The following is a 25056-nucleotide window of genomic DNA, read 5'->3' as shown; positions in this document are numbered from 1 at the left end:
AAAACTTAGTTTCCTTCTGATCACCTACCACAGCACATCTTTAAAATTTTTGTTTTCACATAGTTGAAAACCTGGAGTGGCTGCTTGCTTCTCCATGTCTGCCTTACTTCTTTCTCTTAATGTTTTACATTTTCATCTATTTTCCTACAAGTGACATGATGGTGATTTTCTTTTTGGCTGAGTAATATTCCACTGTGTAAAAACCATATATTCTTTTGTGTAGCTTTTGTTCATGAGCAGGTAGACTAATTCTGAATCTTGGCTATTTTGAGTAGTTATGACAAATGCATGTTGGCAGGTGTCACTTTTGTGTGCTGTCATCATTTCCTTCAGGTCTATGGCTGGGAGTGGTATAAGGTTCAATTCTTGTGATAGGCCAGAACACAGAAGCCAAAAGGTTATCAGCTTGCCTGCCTTAGAAGTGATAAAGACAGAACATTACAAGCATTTATGTACCATATGCATGCTAGGCTTAATTCCTTTTTCCTACTATCAGTGAGTGGGGTCATTTCCTTCTTTGGAATGTAAATCCCATCATTTTTTACTTGCTGGGCCATAGATCTCCTGCCCCCCAATTTTAGTGAACTATATGCTCATTTCACCTTAATCATCACAAGGTAATTAAGCCTCCGTATGATCATCCTGAGATCTATCATTTTGTGATGTGACGACCACTTCGTAAGCCTCTGCCCTATCTATACTCTTCAGGCCTCTTCATTCATCATCTGTTCTGTTTTTCTTTGTTCCTTAATACCCTGCATTACATGGTCAGTCATCTTCAGCAATGCCCTGCTTTCTGGTCCAGGCTTGTGTCCAATAGTGACATTTCAGTTAAAGGTAGACTACCTACTGTTAGATTATGTTGACTAGATATTTAGCCATTCCTCATCTGTGCTGACATGCTCTATGTTTGTAGGATGATATTGCCAAATCATGCAGTTCCCAGATGCCATCTGCTAAGCCAGGCACCACATAATACATATATAATATATTAGGTACGGTTGTCCATATAGCAACCACTTCCACTTTGGAACCCTTGTGGTTTAGTCCTTCCTTTTAGAATTTCTTTTATGTTTGATGCACTCATTGCCAAGGACTGGCTCAAAGGCTATTCTGTGAAAGCTTGGCTTACTGGTCAACCTCAGTGGTATAAATAGTTTTCTGAAAATCTTCCTTCCCTATCTGAGCACATGTTTGAAATCAGTGTTCCCAGGTGAACTGTGAACAGAAAAGCTTATCAGTGCTGGTGGTGTAGTAAGACAAAGCATAAAGGCTTTTCTTACAGGGTAAAAATCCTGCTGCTTCGAAATTTAATTTCGCTGGTACTCATTTGTACAATTGTCTAAAATTAAATAAGGTCCTATTCTCATTTAACTTCAAATTTTATGCAAAATTTGATAGACTTCATTCCTAATCAGTTAAGGTCAATGTACTCTCCAAAGCAATGGTAATGCTTAGAATGATGTTTGGGAGAACTAATAACTTAGAGGCATTCACAAATAAATTGTCATAAGGTGGACTCTGCAGTAAATTACATGGGTAAGGGACACATTTTTATGTAGAGTATGGGTCAACTATCACCTGTACCGATGCATCCTTTTGTGGTTGTGAAGTTACAGCTTGTGAGGTCTGAGCATGGTTTCCCTCAAATAAACCTTAATATGTAGCTCTGATTGCAGTCGATGCCCAACTAATAGTTCATCTCTGATTTCACTGTGGGGTTGATTTTGTTCCCCTAAGTGATATTTGGTAAATTCTGCAGGCATTTTCTGTTGTGGTTGAGGGAGAGAATGCCATTGGTATCTGTTGGGTAAAGTTCTAAAGATCTAAAGATCATTTCATGCATAAGCCAGCACTCTACAGCTGAGAATTATCCCTACAAAATGCCCGTTGTTCAGCAACTGAAACTCAAAGCTAATGAAACGTGTAAAACTTCACTCCCTTTCATCTATTTAATGACAGCACCATCCTAAAAACTCTTTCTAGCAGAAAGAAGATCATAGCAAGAAGTTCCATTCCTACAAAGTGAATTTAATCCAAATTAACCCCCACAATAACTACCAGAAGACACATGTGTTGAACAAAGCAGATAACATGGTTTATCCTCCTTTAATCTTAGCACACCATATCATCTCTGAGTCCAAATGTAACACGCCCACTCAGCAGCCATGTTAGAGCAAAGAGGAGATTCTGTGTCTATGAGAGGTGGGTCAAACTATCTCCAGTGGGGAAGAAAGAGGCAGATGTGGCTGCTGACTTTTCAAGAAAATTATCTGCCCCAATCTTTGACTGACATGAAGGAAGCTGCTCGTTTTCAGCCCTTCATGATCTTATTTATTAAATGTTACTAGCAGGTTAATAATCATTACGTGCCCTTCAGAAATTCAAGTCATTAACTGTGATATTTAATACATCTCTGGAAAACCTGGAACATCTATGATGTACCCAATCCCAACTGAACTGAAAGGTCAAAGTATGACTTAGTAACACATTGGGTTGGGTCCTTGGGAATAATCTGTTCCTAAAATATACTTCTCTGCAAGGGATCGGTTCTGGCATTTCCATTGAGGATGTGTTTTATTCATTGGTGTGAAAATTATGGAAGCTTTCAAAACTACTTAAATTAGGATTTTTACTTGCAAAACGAAATCTTTAACATTTTTCTTCCAATTCTTTTTTAACTTGTTGTGTATATGTGATTTTGTGGATGTACCTCAGACAAAATCTGTCCACCTCTGTATCCCACAATGAAGAACAAAAAGGGAATTAACACTAGTACACTCAGTAAGAAAAACCTCTTCTACGAGGTCGACCTCTGGGATGTCTGGAGCATTGAATTGTGATTGCTGTTGGCCCACTCTTGTTTCTTACTCATCAAACAATGTATAACTTTTAGGTAATTCAAGGATGCATTTATTACAGATAGGTGATCTATATAGGAATTATTTTATTCTTTTAGGAGGAAAATATCCACTTTAAAAGTGTTTTTTTCTTAACCACTTAAACTCACCTGAGGAGCTTTGAGCAGTCCAAGTCACACTGAGTCACATCTGCCCATCTCTGTCTTCCAGGGTCTTTGGGGCTGCCATACTGCTTACCTCTACTCTCAATATGCTGATCCCATCTGCAGCCAGAGTGCATTATGGATGCGTCATCTTTGTTAGAATATTGCAAGGACTTGTGGAGGTAGGAATTACAGGGTGGCATCATTTCAAGTTTGGGGGTGCAACTGAAATCTACATGCTTACTTTTGTCTTTATGGAAAAATAGATATTAACTGTACTGTATAATGTTAAAATAGGAGATAAAGCATTGGAAATGTATCAATCACAGGTAATCAATCCACTTGGTCCTCAAACTCAGGGCTCCCATACCAGTGAGCTACATCCCTTGGACTTGGATGTATTTTTTAAAAGATTAATCTTTTATTTTTCATCCATGTATAGGTGTGTATTTCTGCACGTGTGTATGTACATGTGAGTGCAGGTACCAAAGGAAGCCAAAGGCATCGACTCCCCTGGAGTTGGAGCCATAGACAAATTGTGGAGAGGTGAAGGGAACCAAACTTGGGTTCAGCTTAACTGCTAAGCCATCTCTCCATCCCTCTTGAGAGGTTTATCCTAAGTCTCTGCTTTTCTTTAACACACTGAAGTGTTTAGCATATTCTTAGCCATGTGGTTATACAATTGGAGCTTGATGTAGTATCCAGAAGACGTTGAAGGAATGCCCTTTAAAAACCTGAGTTTGACCTATGAACAGTCCTTTCACCACATGGAGTGTGACAGAAACAGACAAAGTGACTGTAAAAACACTGAGAAGATTCTTCTTTCTTCCAAAGTGGAAAACAATTGGATAGAATCAAAATTATAGAAAGTGATAGTTATTTTTAATGTCAACTTCTAAATGGCTGAACACCTATCTAGAGTTTTTGGGGAGTCACTCAATGCAGTGTCTTACAAAAGGTGTCCAAATTTCACAAAATGTTTAGACTCACAAGCAAAGTGATTATCAGACAGTCTTATTTTTCACTTTAATAAGAAGAAAATTAGGATGAGGGAAAACCCTGACAGGTGGGAGCATCTGAAGAGATTGTGTGTGGAGCTTTTCAAATGGGGTTCCATGGGTTCAGTGAGAGCCATTAGATTAGAAACAGGCTCAGAGGAGGTTCACTTCCTAGTGGCTCTGTATCCTAAATTCCCATGTCTGTTTTCCCACTGCAGGGCGTCACCTACCCAGCCTGTCACGGGATATGGAGCAAGTGGGCCCCTCCTTTGGAGAGGAGTAGGTTGGCTACCACCTCCTTCTGTGGTGAGCATTGTGCTGCTGTGGTGGGCTAATGGTTAGGGAAGGTAACTGCATTTACAAAGTAGCAGGTTTGAACCACTATTCTAATTTTCATTAGCATCTTTAAACCAGCTTTTCTTTATGTCTTCTCTTATTTTGGGAGTTGAACCATTCCTAAATATGTTAACTGGTGGTTTTTATCATGTATGTGCGTGTGTGTGTGTGTGTGTGTGTGTGTGTGTGTGTGTGTATGTGTGTGTGTGTATGTGTGTGTGTGTATCATATATATATATGTATATATGTATATATGTATGTATTTGAAATAACTATGTAGCATGGACTATCCTGAAACTTCGTATGTACAACAGGCTGGCCTAGAACTCACAGAGATCTTCCTGCCTCTGTCTCAGATTGTGCTTAGATTAAAGGCATGTACCACTAACCCTGGCAACCTTAAATTATTTTTTTTTTTAGTCCCCAATAGATACACAAGGAAAGTCCCATTCCTAAATGGCAACAAGAGACAATACAAAGTCACTTGAAGAATCAGTTACTGTAAAAGCCCACCAATGATAAATTCTCAACCATATTATTACATACAGACGTTGAATTTGTAAACATTAAGATTTACACCAAAGGCTTTAAATATCGCAGTCTTTGTCTCTGAATCTGAGATACTGTTTTCACAATCATTTTTGATACATTTTAAAAGGAAAGTAGAAAATATCATGCAGAGGTAAAGCATGCCTTTCTAAAAAACGATTTTTTTCTTTCCTTATTTTTATCTTCTCCATTTGGGTGTCTGTCTGCATGTACGTTAGTGCAGCATCTGCGTGCCCAGTGCCCTCCGTATTAGGGTTCTCTAGAGTCAGAGATCTTAGGGAATGTCTCTCTATATTAAAGGAAATTATTAGAATGACTTACAGGCTACAACCCAACTAGGCCAACAATGGGCGACTGTGAATGGGAAGTCCGAGAACCCAGTAGTTGCTCAGTCTCACGTGTTTTACTTGGCCTTCTGTATAAGCTGGAATCCTGAAGTAGATTCCAACAGATGTGCTGACCACTAAGTGCAAGCAGATGAAGAAGAAGAAAGCTTCCTTCTTCCATTGTCCTCATGTATACCAACTGAAGGTATATCTCAGATGAATGGTGTGTACCACCATGCCTGGATTTAAATTATTTTTCACTTGGAACTTGCTCTATCTCAGGCTGACCTTGAACTCAGAAATCTGCTTGCCTCTGTTTCCTGGGATTAAAAGTGTCAGACACCTTGCCTGGGCCTAAATTTTTCATATCCACTAGGCCTCAAGATCTAGATCAAAAGCCTGTGTCTTCCAGCCTCAAGATTGGGATCACACGTGTGCCCTCCATTTCTGTATTGTAGTTCATTTCAGAAATAGTCAGGTTGACAGTTGGGACTATTCATCACACCAGTGAAGGCCAGAAAAGAGCATCAAAGCCCTTGGAATTGGAGTTTTGGATGGTTGTGAGCTCCTGTGTGTGTTCTGAGAACGGAACACATGTCCTCTACAAGAGCAGTAAATGCTCTTACCCATTTCTGCAGCCCACACCCTTGCCACAGTTCTTAAGTCTCCGTTATGTCCTGCTGCCTAGGTTTGATTCTCCGTGTGGTCCTGTGATTTTGTGTAAAGATGTAGGGTGAACATGTGTTTGATGGAGTGGTGTGTATATGTGTGCAACTGTTGCATGTGTTTGTGTGAGCCAATCCTAGAGTACCCAAGGGAAAACCACTATTGTTCTCACTTACTTCCCTCCTTCATTCCTTCCCCTCCAGGTTCCTATGCTGGAGCAGTCATTGCAATGCCCCTAGCTGGTATCCTGGTGCAGTACACTGGATGGTCTTCAGTATTTTACGTATATGGTAGGTCACATTTATTTCCAGTAGAGTTATGCATAGGCTAAGTTAAGTAGGAAAGCATACAATACACAATTATTTCCTTACTTTCTCATCTTAAAAAACAAAACCTTTACATTCCAAAATTATTATTTCTTCATTGCTGTTTGCTGCCTTAAAGAGCAATAATGTTGCTTATGGAGATATTGTAATACCGTTTTAAGTGATATGCTTCTGACCGTGAGGAGGATAAGGAGCTCCTGATTAAATGCCACTAGGGATTAAAGAGCTAGCCCCGACTCACCTCTCTTTTCTGCTATGGTTTTCTGGCCATTACTCTGATTCTACCTCATCAAGCTGAATGGGAGTGGGTGGCAGGAGGATGGTTGTCCTGCTAATTCATCTATTGGTTTTGATACAATATCTATAATAACCAGTCACAGAAGCAGAAATTAAAATCCACAGAGATCTCACATTGAAATAAACATGAAATCCTACTGCATATATGCTAATAAGAAGTCGAATGCTTTCCAGACTGCCCTGGGGGTTCCCTTTCTAAGGTGTCTAATATCATCTTTGGGTGTGGGCACAAGCATCTGGAGGATTAGATTAAGCATGTGGTGTTGTAGAGCAGTGTCTGGCTGCCTCTGAATTTGGCCACATTCATTTGTTCTTAGCTTGAAATATTCTTAAAATGGTAAGTGTATCTTCCTAGAGAATTCTGACAAATATTGCTTTATAACAAGGGTTTTTTGGGTAGTGAAGAACCAATTAACAGATTTTTGGATTTTTTGAATGTTCTACATTGTAAGCCATATATGTTTTTGGATATTTCTGTCTCTCTGTGTCTATCTCTGCTTCTGTCTCTGTCTCTCTTTGTCTCTGTACATGTGTGAGTATGTTACATGCATGCCGTGGTATGTGTATAAAGGTCAGAGGACAACTTGTAGGAGTCAGTTCTCTCTTTCCATCATGTAAGTTCTGAGACTGAAACTCAGATTTGATAGAAAATGTCCCTACCTGCTGGGCTATCTGAGAGGATCCCTAGAGAGAATTCTAAAAGTCAGATTTAAGTTTTATTTTTCTGTTATTTGCTCTTCACAAGGCTGTGTGTTTGTACTTAGCATGGCTAGTTGCTACCACGATTTTGGCTTAGTTTATGACTTACTTGAAGATTTGATGGGACTCTTACATTCATACACATCTCAAATGTCAATTGTTTCTAGAAAAAGAAAGAAAGATAGGGCATGGAGTTGAGTGGGAGAGAAGGTGGGGATGATCTGGAAGGAGTTAGGAGAGTAGAAACTGTGATCCAAAAACGTAAGAAAAATTATTTTCAAGGGAAATATATTTTAAAGAGAAAAAGAATGCTAATTTAAGTAAGTCTTTATGTTTTCTTGAATCTCATTTAACATTTATCTTATACTATGAATCAAAGGCTATGCAGTAGATATTTGGAAAAATTCAAAGCATGTTTGCTTGCTGTCCCCAAGAAAAACTGGATCCTGAATAGCATATTCAGTTTTTGTCTTAAAAATTAATGCGATGAAATTTGGACAGTAGAGTAAATGGAAGAAGGTAACAGCTATAGAACACCAGGTGGACACAGGGCCCAGTACATGGATTTAATTCATGGTAGCAATGGACAGAGTGGTACAGGATACGTTTGATGAGTTCAGTTGGTGAGCATGATGAACAGTAAGGGGTCTTCACCAAATTACAGACCTCTCAGTTATCAGATGCTCCGAGTGTGACCCCCTCACTCTTCTGTGTGATATAAACAACAGCCTCCTTTACCTAACTTTATTTTATTATTTTGCCAAGAACTTCTAGACATAGTTAGGATTAAAGTTTATGAAAATCCTGCATATATATGTGTATATATATACACACATATGTGTGTGTGTGTGTGCATATGTGTATTTCACATAATATATGGCCTCAAATCACATCTGCTTCCATGTTCAGTAATTAAAGGGAAGACAGCACATCAGCAGCTATGCATGGTGTTAAGGAAGTTGTCTTAGAGAGTCTATAGACAAACATGAAGTATTAGTGAGCTCAGGAGCATTTAGATTGTTACCCAAGGGATAAAGGGAAGAGTCTGAAAGAAAAATGCAAAGGTCTGCTAGCAGTGGGAAGAGCGGGATAAATCACCTGGAATTCCTCCTCCTGTCGGGCTTCCAGATTTATAATGCACAGCGAGAATACAGGTTCCTAGTGAGAGTGATAAATAAAGATGAGGACTGGAAGGAGAGAAGATAGTTTGTAGCCTAGGGATGTAAGTTCTGTCAGTCCCCAAGAATGAACAGCAGACTGAGCTAGGGCACACAGTGTGTAGTCACATCCCATGAAAGTGCCTCCATGTTAATTGTAGGGGCGTTTGATCATTGAATGTGGTCATTCAGGCTAGCAAACTCTTCTTCATTTTACTTCAAAACTATTTATGGCCCTTAGAAGTGCCAGTCAGTGAGGGGAGCAGACATTTCTCCCTCTCAGGAAATTTAAACCACTTTTATATATTGAAAGTCAGCAAATAAGAAACATGTCCATCCCTCCTTCCATGGCATTCTCCAAACAGACAAATGTGGTCTTGTTCAGTTTTCTTCTGTTGTATGTCATTGTGTCTGGTCTGGAACAGCTCAGGAATGGAATATGAGACGCGTGATTAAATTTCCAACTGATACCACTCAGTAGCAGCTTGTAAGTATTCTGTGTATCAGTGCTGCTCAATTAGAGTTAATGATACAAACCATGGCGTCAGTCTTTGAGAAATCTGGTATCCAGAGCCTGGGGACAGGAAGCACAGGTAAATTCTGCCCACACCACACCAAATGGTTCTCACTGAAATTATTATGTGTTGTCTTCAACCCTTAGCTCTTAACTGTATTTCTGATTACTGTCTTTGACCTCCTTGCTAATCCTGTCTTGCAGGAAGCTTTGGTATGGTCTGGTACATGTTCTGGCTTCTGGTGTCTTACGAGAGCCCCGCAAAGCATCCAACCATAACAGATGAAGAACGTAGGTACATAGAAGAGAGCATTGGGGAGAGCGCAAATCTGTTAGGAGCAATGGAGGTAATCATTTCTTTATGGTGTCTGTACCTGTTTTTATCCTTCCTGGACTAACCGTGTTACAGGTCCTTACTGAACAAAAGTAATCTGGTGCTAATCTTTCTCCCAGCCTCTCTCTCCCTTCCTCCTTCCCTCTCTCAATCCATTCTCCCTAACCTCCATCAGGAATGATTACTACCTTCTTTTCAGAGAAAAACTAGATGGGTTAGCAGGAGTTCTCAAACTTTAGGTCGTGACCCCTTTGGCAAAATCTCTATCTCCAAAAATATTTACATTATGATCCATGATAGCAAATTACAGTCACAAAGCAGCAGCAAAAGTAATTTTACAGTTGAGGGTATCACTACAAATGAAGAACTGTATTAAAGGGTCACAGCATCAGGAAGGTTGAGAACCACTGAGCACTGGGTTATAGGAACAGTACAGTCGCTGGCTTTCCACTTCCTGTATCCCATTGCCTTTTAAAAGCACTGTTTCTCTCTTCTTACAAGGTTTCATATGTTCCTGTTACTTCAAATACATTTAAAAATAAGGTCAAATGGAAGTAGAACTTGTATTTCAAGTTCTTTTGAGCATTCTTTGGACCAAATTCTGCATACAACAAAGCAGGCAGCATAGTCTCAGGTTGTTTTGTCTGAACACCACTAACACAAACAACAATGGTTCTCTGACCTCAGCTGCATTGCACCAAATCTTGTGGTCAGGGAATTCCCACAGAGGGTACCCAGAATATCTCAGAGAAAGAACTAGAAAGGGAACAAGAATACAGCACACCAGGAATACCAGCCCAATGTGCTTCTTAAAGAAGCCAAGAACAATGCAAGTTCAGGTGTATCAGAGAATGTAATGTATTTTAGACCAGCAACAAGGGGATCAACACACAGTGATTACGGGAAGCTCTAGTGAATGTGTCTCAGGGTCGAGGCCCATTTCTTTCAAAGTTTGGGAGAAATATCCTGGCTTGAGAATCTTCAAGGCCTGAACTTGAATTATAGCCCCCTAGGAAGACATGCAGTATGGACCAGAGATGGGGGACTATGTTCCTCAGGATCCAGAAAGCTACACAGGCGTAGCCAGAATTGACATCTTGTCCTGTTTACTTTCCTTTTGTTTATGTGGACAGTTCAAACGTGTGTCCCATGAATGTGTCATATTCTCTTCAGTAAATTCTATCAGATCTAATACATTCAGTAGTGACTCTCAGACACTGCCAAACTCACAGCCACATTCAAATTATTACCACCCAGGCAGGCAATCTTCTAATCCCTGTGGGAAGTACCACACCTTCATCTTTTATAGTCGCTTGCTAAGAGTGGATCCAGTGAAAGATTGCAGGTTACAGTGTCCTGTATGACTTAGATCTTTTATGTTTTCTCTAAGGAATAATGTGTGTGTGTGTGTGTGTGTGTGTGTGTGTGTGTGTGTTTATCCTGAAACAGCTGAATGAACACTGTCAGAATGCCTAACATCTGCTTGTAATTCCTGATGATTTTTAAAGCATAAAGTAAGTTAGAAGCAGGAGAGATGAGTTGGTACTTAAGAAAGAACACTTGCTGTTCTTCTAGAGAACTAAGGTTCAATGCCCAACACCACACAGCAGCTCACAACCATCTGTAACTCCAATTCCAGGGGATCTGATGCCCTCTTCTGGCATTTGTGGGCACCAGGTACACATATGGTGCACGGACACACACTGAAGCAAAATATGCATTCATACAAGATAAAATAAATAAATCTTTTTAACATGGACAGTTTTCTCTTCCTGTTGGGTCAGTGCTTTACCACATGAAGAATGTAGTTCTCAGAAAAGATAATTCTGACATTAGCAAAGCAATATTTTCCCAGCAGGAAAAAAGCTGTTGCCTCTTAACAATTCAGTTGTGCCTCTTCCCCACACAGAGGTATCCTAGTGCAGTCACTCCTGTCTTTGGGCATTTTTACTTATCTGTGAAGTATTTGTATCATTTATGACATATTAAAGAGGAAATAGGATAGGATTAAAGAGAAAATTCCTATCCCTTGGAGCTTACCTATCATGCTTTCACAATACAAGTATTTACCAAAAGCTACATACGCTGTTTATTATGTTATTGATGTGGGCTTTTGCCCTTTTTTTGGCATTCCATATTTTTCTGATGACTGTCATGTGATTTCTTACTATTCTATATTTGAAGTGATTTTTGAGACTCTATATACAGACAGTTTCATAGCAACAATCCTGGGACTCAGCACTCAGGAAGAATTACTAAATCTGTGTCTAGAAGTTCTGCTTCCTGTTTGGATCATTTTATCCTGTCAAGGACACCATAAAACACTGATTGAGCTTACTTTAGAAGATTATCTCTTTGGCAGGTGTATTTTGGTCTTCAAGATAAGGTGCTTAAGAAAGTATTTGTGACTATGGGAAATAGTTTGAGGTCTAAAGCACTAAGCCTAAGAGGTTTAAATTGTAAAGGTGTTATAATCACAGCAATTTTCTCTAGGCACTTTTTGTTTTTATTTTTGAAAAGACTCAAATGGAAATAGCTGGTAATGATGTCCTAGGTTGTACTCAGCATCACGGGACTATTTCAGGAACTTGTACCTCAGTGTCATAAAGTATATTGATCTTCACTAACTCAAGAGAATTCACAGAGAGATGATAGCTTAGATGACTTCAGAGAGGGAGGCAATAACCTGTTCTGGTTTTCTTTTTCTTGTCCAAATACATTGAACTTTTAACATTTTAGATATCACAAAGCCTCTCACTTGGCAGTATTTTGCTGGGCAGTGGAGGAAGCTGCTTTAAACTCTTAGAAATTAGAACCTGGGCTGGAGAGATGGCTCAGTGGTTGAGAGCATTGACTGCTCTTCCAGAGGTCCTGAATTCAAATCCCAGTAACCGCATGGTGGCTCACAACCATCTGTGGTGAGATCGGATGCCCTCTTCTGGTGTGTCTGAAGACAGGTACAGTGTATGTATGTATATATATATACATATATATATGCATATACATATATATATGCATATATATGTGTATATATATTCTTTTAAAAAAGAACCCATGGTTTTGGAATTTATTTTCTATGTATATGAATTTGCATATGATAGATACTAGACTAAACCAGAGGAATAGATTGGTATTTTGTTTCTTCGTTTAATGATTGTTCACTCACTTAAGTTTAACTGGGATGCTGTAGCTGCCAATTAATTATCTCATACTGGTATTCCATCCTATGAGCCTGAAAACAAGGAGCAACAATTTAAGTCAGAAAATGCAGAAGCCGAGTAACTCTCCTTTGGGACTTTCAGAAATTCAAGACCCCATGGAGGAAGTTTTTCACATCCATGCCCGTCTATGCGATAATTGTTGCAAACTTCTGCAGGAGTTGGACTTTTTATTTACTGCTCATCAGTCAACCAGCTTATTTCGAGGAGGTTTTTGGATTTGAAATCAGCAAGGTATGTACAAATTCGCCCTTATTATTAGATAATAGTTTTACTGAAGTGAACATTCCTTTCTTTAGCCAAAAGTTTGTCTTCTAACTTTCATGATTTATTGCCATGAAGTGTGTGTGTGTATGTGTGTGTGTGTGTGTGTGTGTGTGTGTGTGTGTGTGTGTGTGTGTGTGCCCATCCTAACCTATTCTGTTGCCACTAGAAATCTCTCTCTAGTTCTGGGGATCCAGGCAAAAAGCATATTTTCTCTGCCTTCATATAGCTTCCATCTAAATGGGTGTGAACATCAATGTGACACTTTCCCCACAAGCAAATATAACAGCCGTTAGCCCAAGGAAAGCTAACTGCTAACAAGAAAGGTCACCCGTCCTGATGGAATTGTGTTGAGACTACACCAACCTCCTCTCCTTACGTGTTCTCTGAGATCTGTCCAATTGAAAGATACACTTAGCAAATCCAAAGTCTGAGAATGTCCTTGCGCTTTGCTTATCCAATTTACTCTAACAAGCATTTGCTGAGTCTATTATAGGACACTTTGTGTTATTCAATAAAAAACAAAACATGGTTTCCCTTCCCCAAACGTTTGCAGCTTTGTAGTAGCAGACAGAACTCTTGTGTTACCAATTCACACGCACAAGGTGTGAGAGGCATATATTTATAGACACAGACATAAAAACATTTCCAAATTTTCTATAAGGAGAACCCAATTTTAATTGCTCCTTTAGTATAGGGGAATGGAATTCTGTAATTTTTTTTCATATTCATGAATAATCCCATTGGGTAGACCAAATAGATAGTTCTCATCATTTCTGTTTGGCTGATGGTGAAAGAGAACTGAGAGTAATTAGTGAAATCACTTAATGCTATACTAACAAACAACAAGCCGAGGACATGGATACTCCAATTCTGTTTTAATTGCCATTAGTGTCATACATCGGGTGACCTGTACATCTCATCACACACTTAGCAGGTCAGTGTTGAGTGCCAGCTCTGAGCTCTCGGCTGAGTCTCAAATCCATTTATCTTTGCTGGCAATGGTCTTGCCAGTTCTCCTGTGTTGTTACGTAAGTCCAGCTGGGCTTGGGCTGTTCATATTGTGTCTCTACTTGAAAGGCTATCTGAGAGCTAGGCTAGAGAAAGCCTGAGCCTGGCAGTGGCTGGCCTAAGAGCTCTTTTGAAGCAGCTGTTTCTAAGGAAACAGTTCCTCTCTCTCTGAGAAGAATGGCTGCTGTAGACTGGCCTCTTCTCCCTGGAGCTGATCAAACATTACAGGGCAGCCTGGAGACCTCTGAGAGTATCACACCTTTCAACAAAGACAGTTGGAGGTGTGAGTCCATTTTCATAATCTAGGACAAATGTGACAGGCAAAGGCTATTAATAAAGCCAGGACTCCTTGGGCAGGGAGAGGTGCCAACTGATGATAATGAAGTGATCTTCCTGGGCTTGTGTTTCCAATTAACTGAAAACATTAAATGAAATCAGGGGTAGTTTGCAAAAAACTAAATGAACTTACACATGGGTGGATTAATTCACTTGCTGCTTTAAAGTGAAAATTGTGGATACATTCTATATACAGCATGGACTAAAGATTTTTATTAAGCTGATCAAAATTGTTTCAAACTCTCTAGCTTACCTGAAAAAAAATTTGGAGGAGGGCATGGTAGAAAATCCAGATGTGTCTAGGTTGTGTGGATTTGAGACTAAGCTTTATGATGAAGTGTTGTTCAATAACTTCGGTTGGCTTTTGAATAATTATCACCCATAATTTTCTTATCTATGGGTCAGAGCTGAATACTATCTTTTAGAAATGAAGCAGATATTATACAAATAAAATTCTTACATAGAAGGTGGCTTTCTAAAACCTCATTAAGCTAGCTAGCTAGAACCACACAGGGAACACCTTAAACTTTATTCCAAGTGTGCTTAGGTAGTTAAGACAAAGTGGATTTGTATGCACATGAACACACACACACACACACACACACACAGAGAGAGAGAGAGAGAGAGAGAGAGAGAGAGAGAGAGAGAGAGACAGACAGACACACAGACAGACACACAGACACAGACACAGACACACACACAGACACACAGACACAGACACACAGAGGGGGGAATTACATATAGGACATAATATATGCATGCACATAACTGAACTATATTAGTTCTCTCTTTCTCCACGTGTGTGTGTGTGTGTGTGTGTGTGTGTGTGTGTGTGTGTGTGCATTTCCCATGCTAGCTTAAGACTTTCAGCCCCTTTGAGAATGGCAAGATACAAATTGGTGACAAAGCAATTTAGATTTTAATGCTCACATTTAAAACTCCTAGAATATAGAGCTAAAATGAGAGGAGCATTTGTTTTCTTTTGAGTTCTTACTTAGAGAGGGCTAAAGCTCATGTTCTGGCCTCCCTAACAGTTTCAAAATATGGTTTAGATAGAGTTGTCATGTGTGACTAGAGAGACACACAAGAGAACCTAGTGTCAGAGAACCTGGGATTACTAAGAAGAGTGGGTTATAGATTCTTAATAGCCAGCTCACCCTCCGCAAACCTTAAAACAATGAGTCAACTAAAGATGATCCTAGAGGGGATGCGTCAGTCAGATAACGTGGGCACTAATTATTCACAAGTTGCCAGAGCTGAGAAGAGCGCCAATAGGACAATCTTCAGGGACTTTTGGGTTTAAGAAAATAGAAGATTCCATATCTGCGCTTTCAAGCAGGACCAAATGCACCTGTAGCATGGTCTGGCCAGCTCCTCTTAAGTAACTGCTGTTCCGGACATTGATGAAAGAGCAATAAATAAATCGTGTTTATCTTTGTGCTTTGCCGACATAAAGCATAAACATATTCTATTCAGTGATAAGTTAGTAAAAGAGCTGAGGCTGCCTAGAGTAAGACTTTTTTCAGATGCAACACACTTTATGTGGACACAGAAATGCCACTTCCCTACAGTGAGTGCCCATTGTAAAATGAACTGATGGTATGGCACTTTGGACAAGCCTTTGTGTGTGTGTGTGTGTGTGTGTGTGTGTGTGTGTGTGAGAGAGAGAGAGAGAGAGAGAGAGAGAGAGAGAGAGAGAGAGAGAGAGAGAGAGAAAGAGAGAGGGAGAGAAAATATGTTCTCCCCAGCATCTTCCAGATTTTCGCTGAATTTTGATAGATACCTACTGTGACTGAGTTGCTATTCTCAAACCAATACTACTTGGCATACAGCCTATTTGCCTTACATTTTTATTTATGTCGTATTTACGGAATATCCATTTATAAGCAAACAAACACACCCACACTATTCTTTCCTAGGCGGTGGCATAGTTTTTAAGTATACCTGCTATGAGCTCAGTCTTTGAGTGTTGATAGAACTGTTTAAAACTTGCCCTTTTCAATTTCAATTTCCTCATTCAATAATAACATCACAGAAACGTCTGCCCCAAATAAAAGATAGAACTCAACTTCTCTCAATTAGTCATGACCATGATTCCCATTTGTGAATATTAATCACAGGCTGAGTGCCCCTGTAAAATAAAACCAGAATATAAATCTCATAGTTCCAATAATCCAGCCCAAAGTTCCCTCTCTCTCTCTCTCTCTCTCTCCCTCTCTCTCTCTCTCTCTCACACACACACACACACACACACACACACATCTTTTTTCTTGCCAAAAGGTGTGCTTCAAAATATGCTAAAATGAGAAAATCCATTCATATGGTAATAGCCTATTTAAAATTTTTTTTAGATCCCCCCCACCTACAATACCTAGGGAACTGCTTCTTGTTCGTAATTAATTCTTAAACATGCATGTTAAAGACATGCTAGCTATGAGATGGTTCCAATTTCTATGAAATCAGTTTAGAGGATACATACTAAGGTATGGTAATGTGACCATTTGCTGGCAAGGACTCAAACTGAAGAACTTGTGAGCCATTCACTTAACATAAATGAAACCCATGCTATAAAATTCAGAAGAGGCATCTTAAGTGTAAATATGTACTCTTTCTCCCTCTCAAGAAAAGAGAAATTTAAATGTACCCTTTTGAAGGGCAAAAGCATCTTTTCCTCAAAGATCTTCACTCCCCTCCCCCACATACCACCTCCTCCTTCTCACTAATGATGCATTTATGCAAACACACTTAAAAATATGAATTGGAAAAACCAGTGTGACTCACTCCCTGACAAGATTTAGGAAGGTTGATTCATAAACTTAGAACGGACTGAATCATAATGCAGCAATAAAGAATTCCTTCTGTAAGAATGAAAAAAAAAAAAAAAAAGGATCAAAGTAAATTTACTTAGCTTTCATGGTTTGTTCTGTGGACGTTCCTGCTTGTTCTAGGAGAGATAGTGTGCCCTTGGAGACAGTGTTTTGCCATAGAGTGGATGAAGACAGATACAGAAAGCGAGAGTCATTCAAATGCTCAAGTTCTTTGTTCTCCACTACTTTTCTTCTCTCTGGCTTTTGTCAGGTTGGCATGTTGTCTGCGGTCCCACACCTGGTCATGACAATCATTGTGCCTATCGGGGGGCAAATTGCAGATTTTCTAAGGAGCAAGCAAATCCTTTCAACAACCACAGTGCGAAAGATCATGAACTGCGGGGGTAAGTGCATGTGGACTAGTAAGCATATGTTGCTGCTTGGGGGTCCTGTGATCTACATACACGAGTATGGCTTTCCATGTGTGCCCAGACTACATTGTGCCAGTTAGATGGGCACCTTCATAGTTCATTTCAACCCATATTTTCCCATGGCCACGTTTCTCAAAACTCATTATAAGACACTACTTAATTATATCATTTGTATATACTGTAACTAAACCTCTAACCTCTAAAACTTCAGGTTCATTTGGGTTTGAAAGTACATAATGGGTACTCCGATAATCTGTGGCATAAATTATTAACAGTATGTCTCATTGAGGTAGACTGTCCAAATTGATATGATTAAGAATTGCTAGTAATTTTGTTTTACTTGTAAAAGTTATAGTAATTGTATTTTTGAGTTTAGTCTGACTTAGGCTTGCACAGGTTCTATGCACATTGACACAATGACTGAGTTCCTGTGTGCAGTTGGCCATATGAATCTAGAGAAACTGATTGCTTGTAGTCATCTACTGCCTGCATCTCTTATAATCTTTCTGTGACCTCTTCCACAGTGATCCTTGAAGAGATATGTGTGTGTGTGTGTGCGCACGCGTGTATGTGTGTGTGTGTGTACAGTATGTATGTTTTGGTTAGTGCTGAGAATTCTGCAGTCTCTTTTCTCCTGTACCTTGTCCTGTTTTAGGTCTCTATGTTAATCAACATTTACTGTAAGCAGAAGCTTCTCCACTTACAGTGATAAGTTAATAAATGTGTTTACCAATAAGTCATTAGGAGTTGGTTTTATAGTATGTTGATTTAACAGAGGTAATAGTAGAAGGTTCTCCCATAAGGCCCATGACCTGCCTAGCCTCAGGCTCTTGGTCCAATAATGGTTATTAATCACATTACATTTATGGCCCTACTGCACTGCAAAGGGGCAGGCATCAAGTCCGACCCCAGCTAAGGAGATAGTGGCCATTTGATAGCCACTGGGAGAGGGAGAATCAGTTTTATTAAAGAGTACAGCTCTTTATAAGTTGACCATGCTCCAGTGGAAGGCCACATACCCAATAATATATGGGCACCACAAATTTGACATAATATATATATTTTTTTTTGAAAAAAGGACACACAGAAGTGGGCGGGTAAGAAAATGGGTGTGGCTCTGGAAAGATTGGGGGAGGAGATGAATGTCATCAGAACATGTTGTGAAAAATTCTCAAAGAATAAAAGGAATTCTCAAAGAATATAAAGGGTTAGAGAGATTTGTACAATACTCTCCTATGTTTGCCTTCAAAGGTTTTGGCATGGAAGCCACACTGCTTCTGGTTGTCGGCTACTCTCATACTAGAGGGGTGGCCATCTCCTTCTTGGTGCTTGCAGTGGGATTCAGTGGATTTGCTATCTCTGGTAAGGCATTTCCTTTTTTGTCTTAGTCTCTGCTAATAATTGTCTATGCACTGGACCACACTTCTAACACTTTGAAACATCTTTTAGCTTTGTCACTGTTCCCCTTTCTCCATACTGACTGTTTCTTCCTTTGTTATACTTGATCCATTTGTTCAAAGAAGGTTTGCAGTGAGTCATGTTAGGTATTGGGAAAGAGAATGCTCATCCTTGCCTTCTCATGATGTTTTTGAATGGAGTTATGAAAAGCTGACTGATAAGCACATAGTATGTACTCAGTATCTTTTGAGAAGATGTGATCTGATGCTTTGTACCAGGTACTTGCTTCTTAGAAGTTTATGTTGCCCTGAGCCGAAGCTTCTGTGTATATTTCAGGTTTCAATGTGAACCACTTGGATATTGCCCCGAGATATGCCAGTATCTTAATGGGCATTTCAAATGGTGTTGGCACGCTGTCGGGGATGGTCTGCCCGATCATTGTTGGTGCAATGACGAAGAACAAGGTAAGAGCGAGAGTGTTTCCATAGTCAATGATTCTTATAGCTGGAAAGTTGCTTTTGTGTTCTCTTTGGAGTAGTGTTCCCTCCACTTTTAAGTAGGAAGGACAAATGATCAGACCTATCTATCAGAGACCCAGGTCTTTATAGTAGCTCAGACATGATCCACCTCCCCAATCCTTAAGCAAGTTATTTCTCAAGCTCTTCCAATATCCACTATTTATTTATTTATTTATTTATTTATTTATTTATTTATTTATTTATACATGTTAATTAGCCCATCTAGGGCCTTATACAAAATACAGGGTCTTTTTATGATGTCCATGTTGTGGCAAGAATATCACCTCTAGGATCTGCAAACCTTTGCCCCTATGTTAGAAAATAGAACAGCTTTCCCCGCCTTTATTTGTCGACTTCAATTCAGATCCCAAGGCGGTTTTATAAGGAAGGCTTTTATTGTTAGATAGCTGTCCTTGTATGTACATGCTGGGCTTCAGACTTGAGGTTTCACAGATGGAAATGAAGAAAATGAATGAGAAAGGCAAACCAATGGCGAGCGGGCTGAGGTGGTCCATACCTATCACTTGGGTCCTGAGGAGAAAGCGTCAGGAGAATTCTCAGTTCAAGACCAGTAAATACATAGCAATGCCTGCAACCAAAGAAGAGACAAAAATAGAGAATAATTAATAAACGTAAAAGGGAATATTCTTAAACTCTACAGACTAGCAGTGTATTTGAAATGTTTTTTTTTCAGACCTTTATCTTGAAATGTTAAATACTAGAGCAAGTAGTTTTATTTCGAAATGTTCGCAAGACATGGATAAGGCCTCGTGAAAAGCAGAGCGCGCTCTCAGGGTGGCATTCCGGTTTGGGGATGTGCTTTCACAACCTTGCTTTTCTCACTGCAGTCCCGTGAAGAATGGCAGTATGTCTTCCTCATCGCTGCACTGGTCCACTATGGTGGAGTCATATTTTATGCACTATTTGCCTCAGGAGAGAAGCAACCTTGGGCAGACCCTGAGGAAACAAGCGAAGAAAAGTGTGGCTTCATTCATGAAGATGAACTGGACGAAGAAACGGGGGACATCACTCAGAATTACATAAATTACGGTACCACCAAATCCTACGGCGCCACCTCACAGGAGAACGGAGGCTGGCCTAACGGCTGGGAGAAAAAGGAAGAATTTGTGCAAGAAAGTGCACAAGACGCGTACACCTATAAGGACCGAGATGATTATTCATAACGAAGCTAGTTGCTGGATTCCTTTGTAGTGTTTGTGATTAAATTAATTGTGATTGCACAAAATAATTTTAAGAAATGTGGTGTAAACATGTAAACACATCAACCAAGCAAGTCTTGCTGTTCAAAAAAAAATAATAATATGAATTCAAAACAGACCATGAGATTCCCATCAAGTGCAATCTGTGGCGGCAGTCACGTGACGCCATTTTCATTCAGGCCATTCGTCCTTTTCGTTTGTGATTTAAAGGTTTCCTGTAGAAATAAGTAGGTATTCGTTGGACCCATCACCACATTAGAGAGCACAACTACAACAGTTGGCACATGTCATCCTACGGAAGTTAGGAAGCCAAAGCTACTGGATTATGTGAACTGCATTTATTTATTTATTACACTGGACTGCAAAATATCCCAGGGAAATCCTGTCTAGAGACATAGTAGAACTGGAAAGATGGCTAGATTGGGTATTGACGATAATCGTTATGTGTATATCATGGAGTGGCTATATCTTTTAATTGGAGAACTATATTGTATAGCTAGCAAAATTGTACTGAATTATTACTAGGAGTGCACAGTGTGTGATATTTTGTGATCTTCCAAAAGCTTATCTTGCAGTGTTTTGTGAAACGCTTGGGCACAAACACTTATTTTTATGAACAAGAGCTTGTAAAGGGAGGCGTATGCTCCATGCTCTCCCATTCACTACCTGACAGTATCAAACCTTCACATTTCAATGAAATCCAACGTCCATGTAACATATCACATGACTTTTTTTGCAAAAAAAAAATATAAGAAGAAATAGACTTCAATGTATTTTTTATTACAACTTTGTACTGGTTGTAACTTACATTAGGAAAAATGATTAATATATGTATAATCGTAAAGAATCTAATAAAAATTTACTATGAAGATATAGCCCTTAAAATGCAATATTAACAACAAAAATATATAGAAAATTTAGATAATCTTCCTTGATAACTAGAGACTATATGGAACTCATGCCACAAAGCTATATATAATATGAAAAGATAAACAATAGAGATTGTATATGTAGACGATTTTATGACCTAATGTCCCATTTAAGAGGTATTTGCCTTGAGTATATAGTACAAAGTATATTAAAATTATATCTACATCCCTGTATATCTTATACATATCCACTCACACAAACATAACAAATACTTTTCACACAGAACCAAAAACAAGCATACACCTAATGTTGGGTTTGGGGATTGCAATTTCTACTTTCATAGAGTCATAGAATTTTAGATGGGAAAAAAAAGGCATTTTGCTCGTCATTTCTTAATATAATTAATTCAACAGGAACTGCAACATTTGTGTACCAAGCAATAAGTGCAAAGCATAAACCTGCTGTGTGTAAATTATCCCCGTATTGCTTGTGGTAGCACTGATTTCTTTCTTTTAAAGAAGTTAACATCGGAGCTCTTTACAATGTTTTGCGCTGATAAGAATGCACATCCCAATTTAACGCAAAGTGTCACCTGGTGTGTTTACCTGTCTGTTTTGGGTATTTGGTCTGTTCGGTGTCCTGTGCTCTTGACTGGAGGCCCTGCTACTGCGAATATAAAACGTGAAGTTTGTTTCTAAATGCAAACCACTCCTGACCTTAAGAAACTAAAGCCCCTCTCTGCTTTGTGTCTCCAAGTACTATCATGTGACCATAACCTTTGCTGTGCTGAGTAAAAAGATGTGAACTGTCATTTTGTTGCTGCGAAGCAAGTGTTAATAAAATGTTCTATTTACCCTTTCGTAAAATCAGTACCTTAATTGCGGTGTGGTTTGGCTTGTAGCTTACGGGTGTTCCAATGGTGCCAAATATAGGCTCGACAGTAGCAGACTTGCTAATTAGTGCCTTGGGATTTAATACCCTTCTTTAGGTGGGAGACCTGATTCTGTAGGGAGAGTTTAAGCTCAGAAATGAAACTGTGGGTCAAACTCTATCTTTCAATAACTGTGTCATCACAACTCCTGATGCTAAATTTAAAGCCAAAGTTTGGAAATAGACCTCAACTTGTCAGTTCAACACTGCCACCTCATTTTCATCGCCCACGGACTAGGTGCTGCCAGTCACTTTCAGTGACTGTGTCTGATGTTATGTAAACCCACAGTGTGGCGGGTATTCATGCGTTCCCAGTTTAGAAAAAATAAAAAAAGAGAAGCTTGGAAAGTCTAATTTTGCAAAAGTAAAATAGATGTGTTAGTCCAACTATTTAGCAGTGAGCAAGACATGTGACAGAGTATGTATATCACCTGAAATGCAGCCAGAGTTCTGAGTCTGTATTCTACGAGTGTGAAAACAGAAGCCTCTGCTATGAGTTAGGTGCGAGTAGGGGAGCTGGAGAGATGGTTCAGTGCCTAATTGTACATCATGCTTTGCCATTCACCTGGAATCCAAGTTCCATCTAAGGGACGCGGCAACCTCTTCTGGAATCTGTAGGCACTGCCCTCACATGTCAGGTATGCTTACACACACACACACACACACACACACACACACACACACACACACGAGCATGTGCACACATAGGCACACTTAAGAAATCGTAATTAACTTAGAATCTGTGTGTGAAACAACCATAAAAAATTAGACTCCTGATACTGTACTGCTAAAAAGACTTGAGAGATGTGTTGGTTGACACTGAGATGTGTTTAATAGCTGAGGACAATGGAGGTCTACAGGGAGGATCGAACTTTGTCAAGGCAACAGGGCTAGACGTTTTAAGTTTTGAAATAAATTATAATTAGGTATGCTGTGATTTTTAGCACATCTTGAGATTTTCTTTGAACAAATTAAATAGGTGTTTGTCAGTTCAAACACTATCTGAAAAACCACTAACTCTAGTTACAAGTGAAGGAATATAGATTTCCCCTCTCCCGCCCCCACCCCGGCCACACACAAGCAAACACACATCATCTTCCTGAGGAGACAGACACCAGACTAAGCCTAATGCTTAGGGTGGCTCACAGGCTGTCTCTTTATACCTCAAAGACAGCTCGTACCATTCACTCACCCAATTCCTCTGTGTAGACTTTGCATTTTTTCTAATTATATTGTTTCAGTGCTGTCTCCAGCTAAGTGGCACCAATGTGCCCTTCATTTCTCTCATCGTGGTCAGACAGTCTCTTGCTTCCTTTCTCTTCCTCATCATCATGACATGCATCTACTAATTTGTACTTTTGACCTACTTTCCCATATCTCCCCTTGTTTTAGTTTCACATTTATTTCTAAAGTTGAAAGACTTTTGTCGTCCTTGTCTTCGTCGTCGTCGTCGTTACTATTTATCTTTCCTAAGTAAGAAATCATTACTACGGTGGTATTTAACTTCGTGAAGATTCTGCAGAGTAGAACCCAGACTGGTCCTAAAGAACTTGCTTTTACCATTCCGGTCCCTGTGTTCCCATTTTCACTATAAATCCATTACAAGGCCAGAAGCTTCCTCAGGTAAAACTCATTGTTAAAAAGTAGTAACTTATAAATCTCATCCTTCAGGAATCTGAAGCAGGAGGATGGCTTCAAGTCTGAGCTCCTAGTTTTCTGAGTTGAGCCAAGAAGTAGGTTCTACCCCATTCAAGGAATCCCACAACAGAAGGAGAGAATTGAATCCCTCAGTGTTGTTCTCTGCCATCGCACATGTAGCAATGCATAAGTCAAAGATATGACTGATGCCAAATGAAGAACATACACTAAGCCGTCATTCACACTGTGCCGGAAGAAGACAGAGCTGTAACCCGCAGATACTCACAAGTGCATCTGCAGAGAGGGAAGGCAGGGCATAATCAAAGTTTAACTTTGGCATTTTTCATTGAACCTACAGTAAATAGGACACAGAATCAGTGTTTGCTCTGGGATTTCGATTATATTTTCCTTGACTAAAAATTATATAAGTAAGAATTATCTAGTTAGGTATGACATTTTACTCTCAAAAGACACCCTTATTACTTTCCATTCCTTTTCCTTATTTTTTTATCTCTGAGTGGCCAATGGAGATAGTCATGTTTTTCAAGGACATTTGACACTTTCCTAAGTCTAAAAATTAATGCAATCACCCCTGGGAAATGCTTTTGGTTAATAAAGTCTAGGCAAAGGAAAGATTGCACACATTTCTAAAATTCTTCAGCACAAAGCCAACCAATGCATGCAATGTCTCTGGTGAAGGCTATCTTTCCAGCAGACCTCACCAAGTCTGAAGATTGCTCTGCAGTGACTTGAAAATAAAGAGATAGCTACGATGATATTATGGAGCCCATGTCTAGTCCCAGACTACAGTGTACAAATTAGCATGTAGTGGCCTATAATCCCAGCATCCAAGAGACAAAAACAGGTAAATCATTCACTATGAGTTCCAGCCTAGGAGGAGCTACATTGGGAAACCTTTCTCATAACAACCAACCAACCAATCAATCAATCAATCATCAATCAATCAAATAGTCCATCAACATTAATGCAAAACTACAGTTGCTTTCAACTCTAATTGCAATGGATTAACAGAGAAAATAAAACTAATCTGTCCGTGAGCCTCAATGCAATGTTTTTCTTGTTTTATATACTCGGATATAAGCCATGACGGGTTGCTGGGACTCAGGTCCCCCAACATGTATTGTAATAAAAAAATTGAATGATCTTAATTGCTTTAAAAATGTTTACAAAATTGTTTGTAAGCTATTC

The 25056-nt window shown here is 39.4% G+C and overlaps 1 protein-coding gene across 2 annotated transcripts in view; it reads left to right on the top strand.

The window, feature by feature from the left end:
- Positions 1-22145, top strand: part of Slc17a6 (solute carrier family 17 member 6) — a 39792-nt gene extending 17647 nt beyond the window's left edge. The window contains exons 4-12 of one of the 2 annotated variants that reach the window (XM_032893536.1): positions 3072-3186; positions 4221-4308; positions 6083-6169; positions 9077-9219; positions 12509-12658; positions 17114-17246; positions 18525-18635; positions 19008-19135; positions 20038-22145. In XM_032893536.1, coding sequence (XP_032749427.1) covers positions 3072-3186; positions 4221-4308; positions 6083-6169; positions 9077-9219; positions 12509-12658; positions 17114-17246; positions 18525-18635; positions 19008-19135; positions 20038-20373 — 1291 coding nt within the window. In that variant the 3' untranslated portion in view covers positions 20374-22145. The remainder of the gene's footprint in view (positions 1-3071; positions 3187-4220; positions 4309-6082; positions 6170-9076; positions 9220-12508; positions 12659-17113; positions 17247-18524; positions 18636-19007; positions 19136-20037) is intronic. The other variant, XM_032893537.1, reaches the window with a different exon arrangement.
- Positions 22146-25056: the final 2911 nt, after the last annotated feature.

This window comes from Rattus rattus, chromosome 2, assembly GCF_011064425.1.
Source record: "Rattus rattus isolate New Zealand chromosome 2, Rrattus_CSIRO_v1, whole genome shotgun sequence".
NCBI lineage: Eukaryota > Metazoa > Chordata > Mammalia > Rodentia > Muridae > Rattus > Rattus rattus.
The sequence above is the reverse complement of the archived record's forward strand: the minus strand, read 5'-3'. Positions and strand labels throughout refer to the sequence as shown.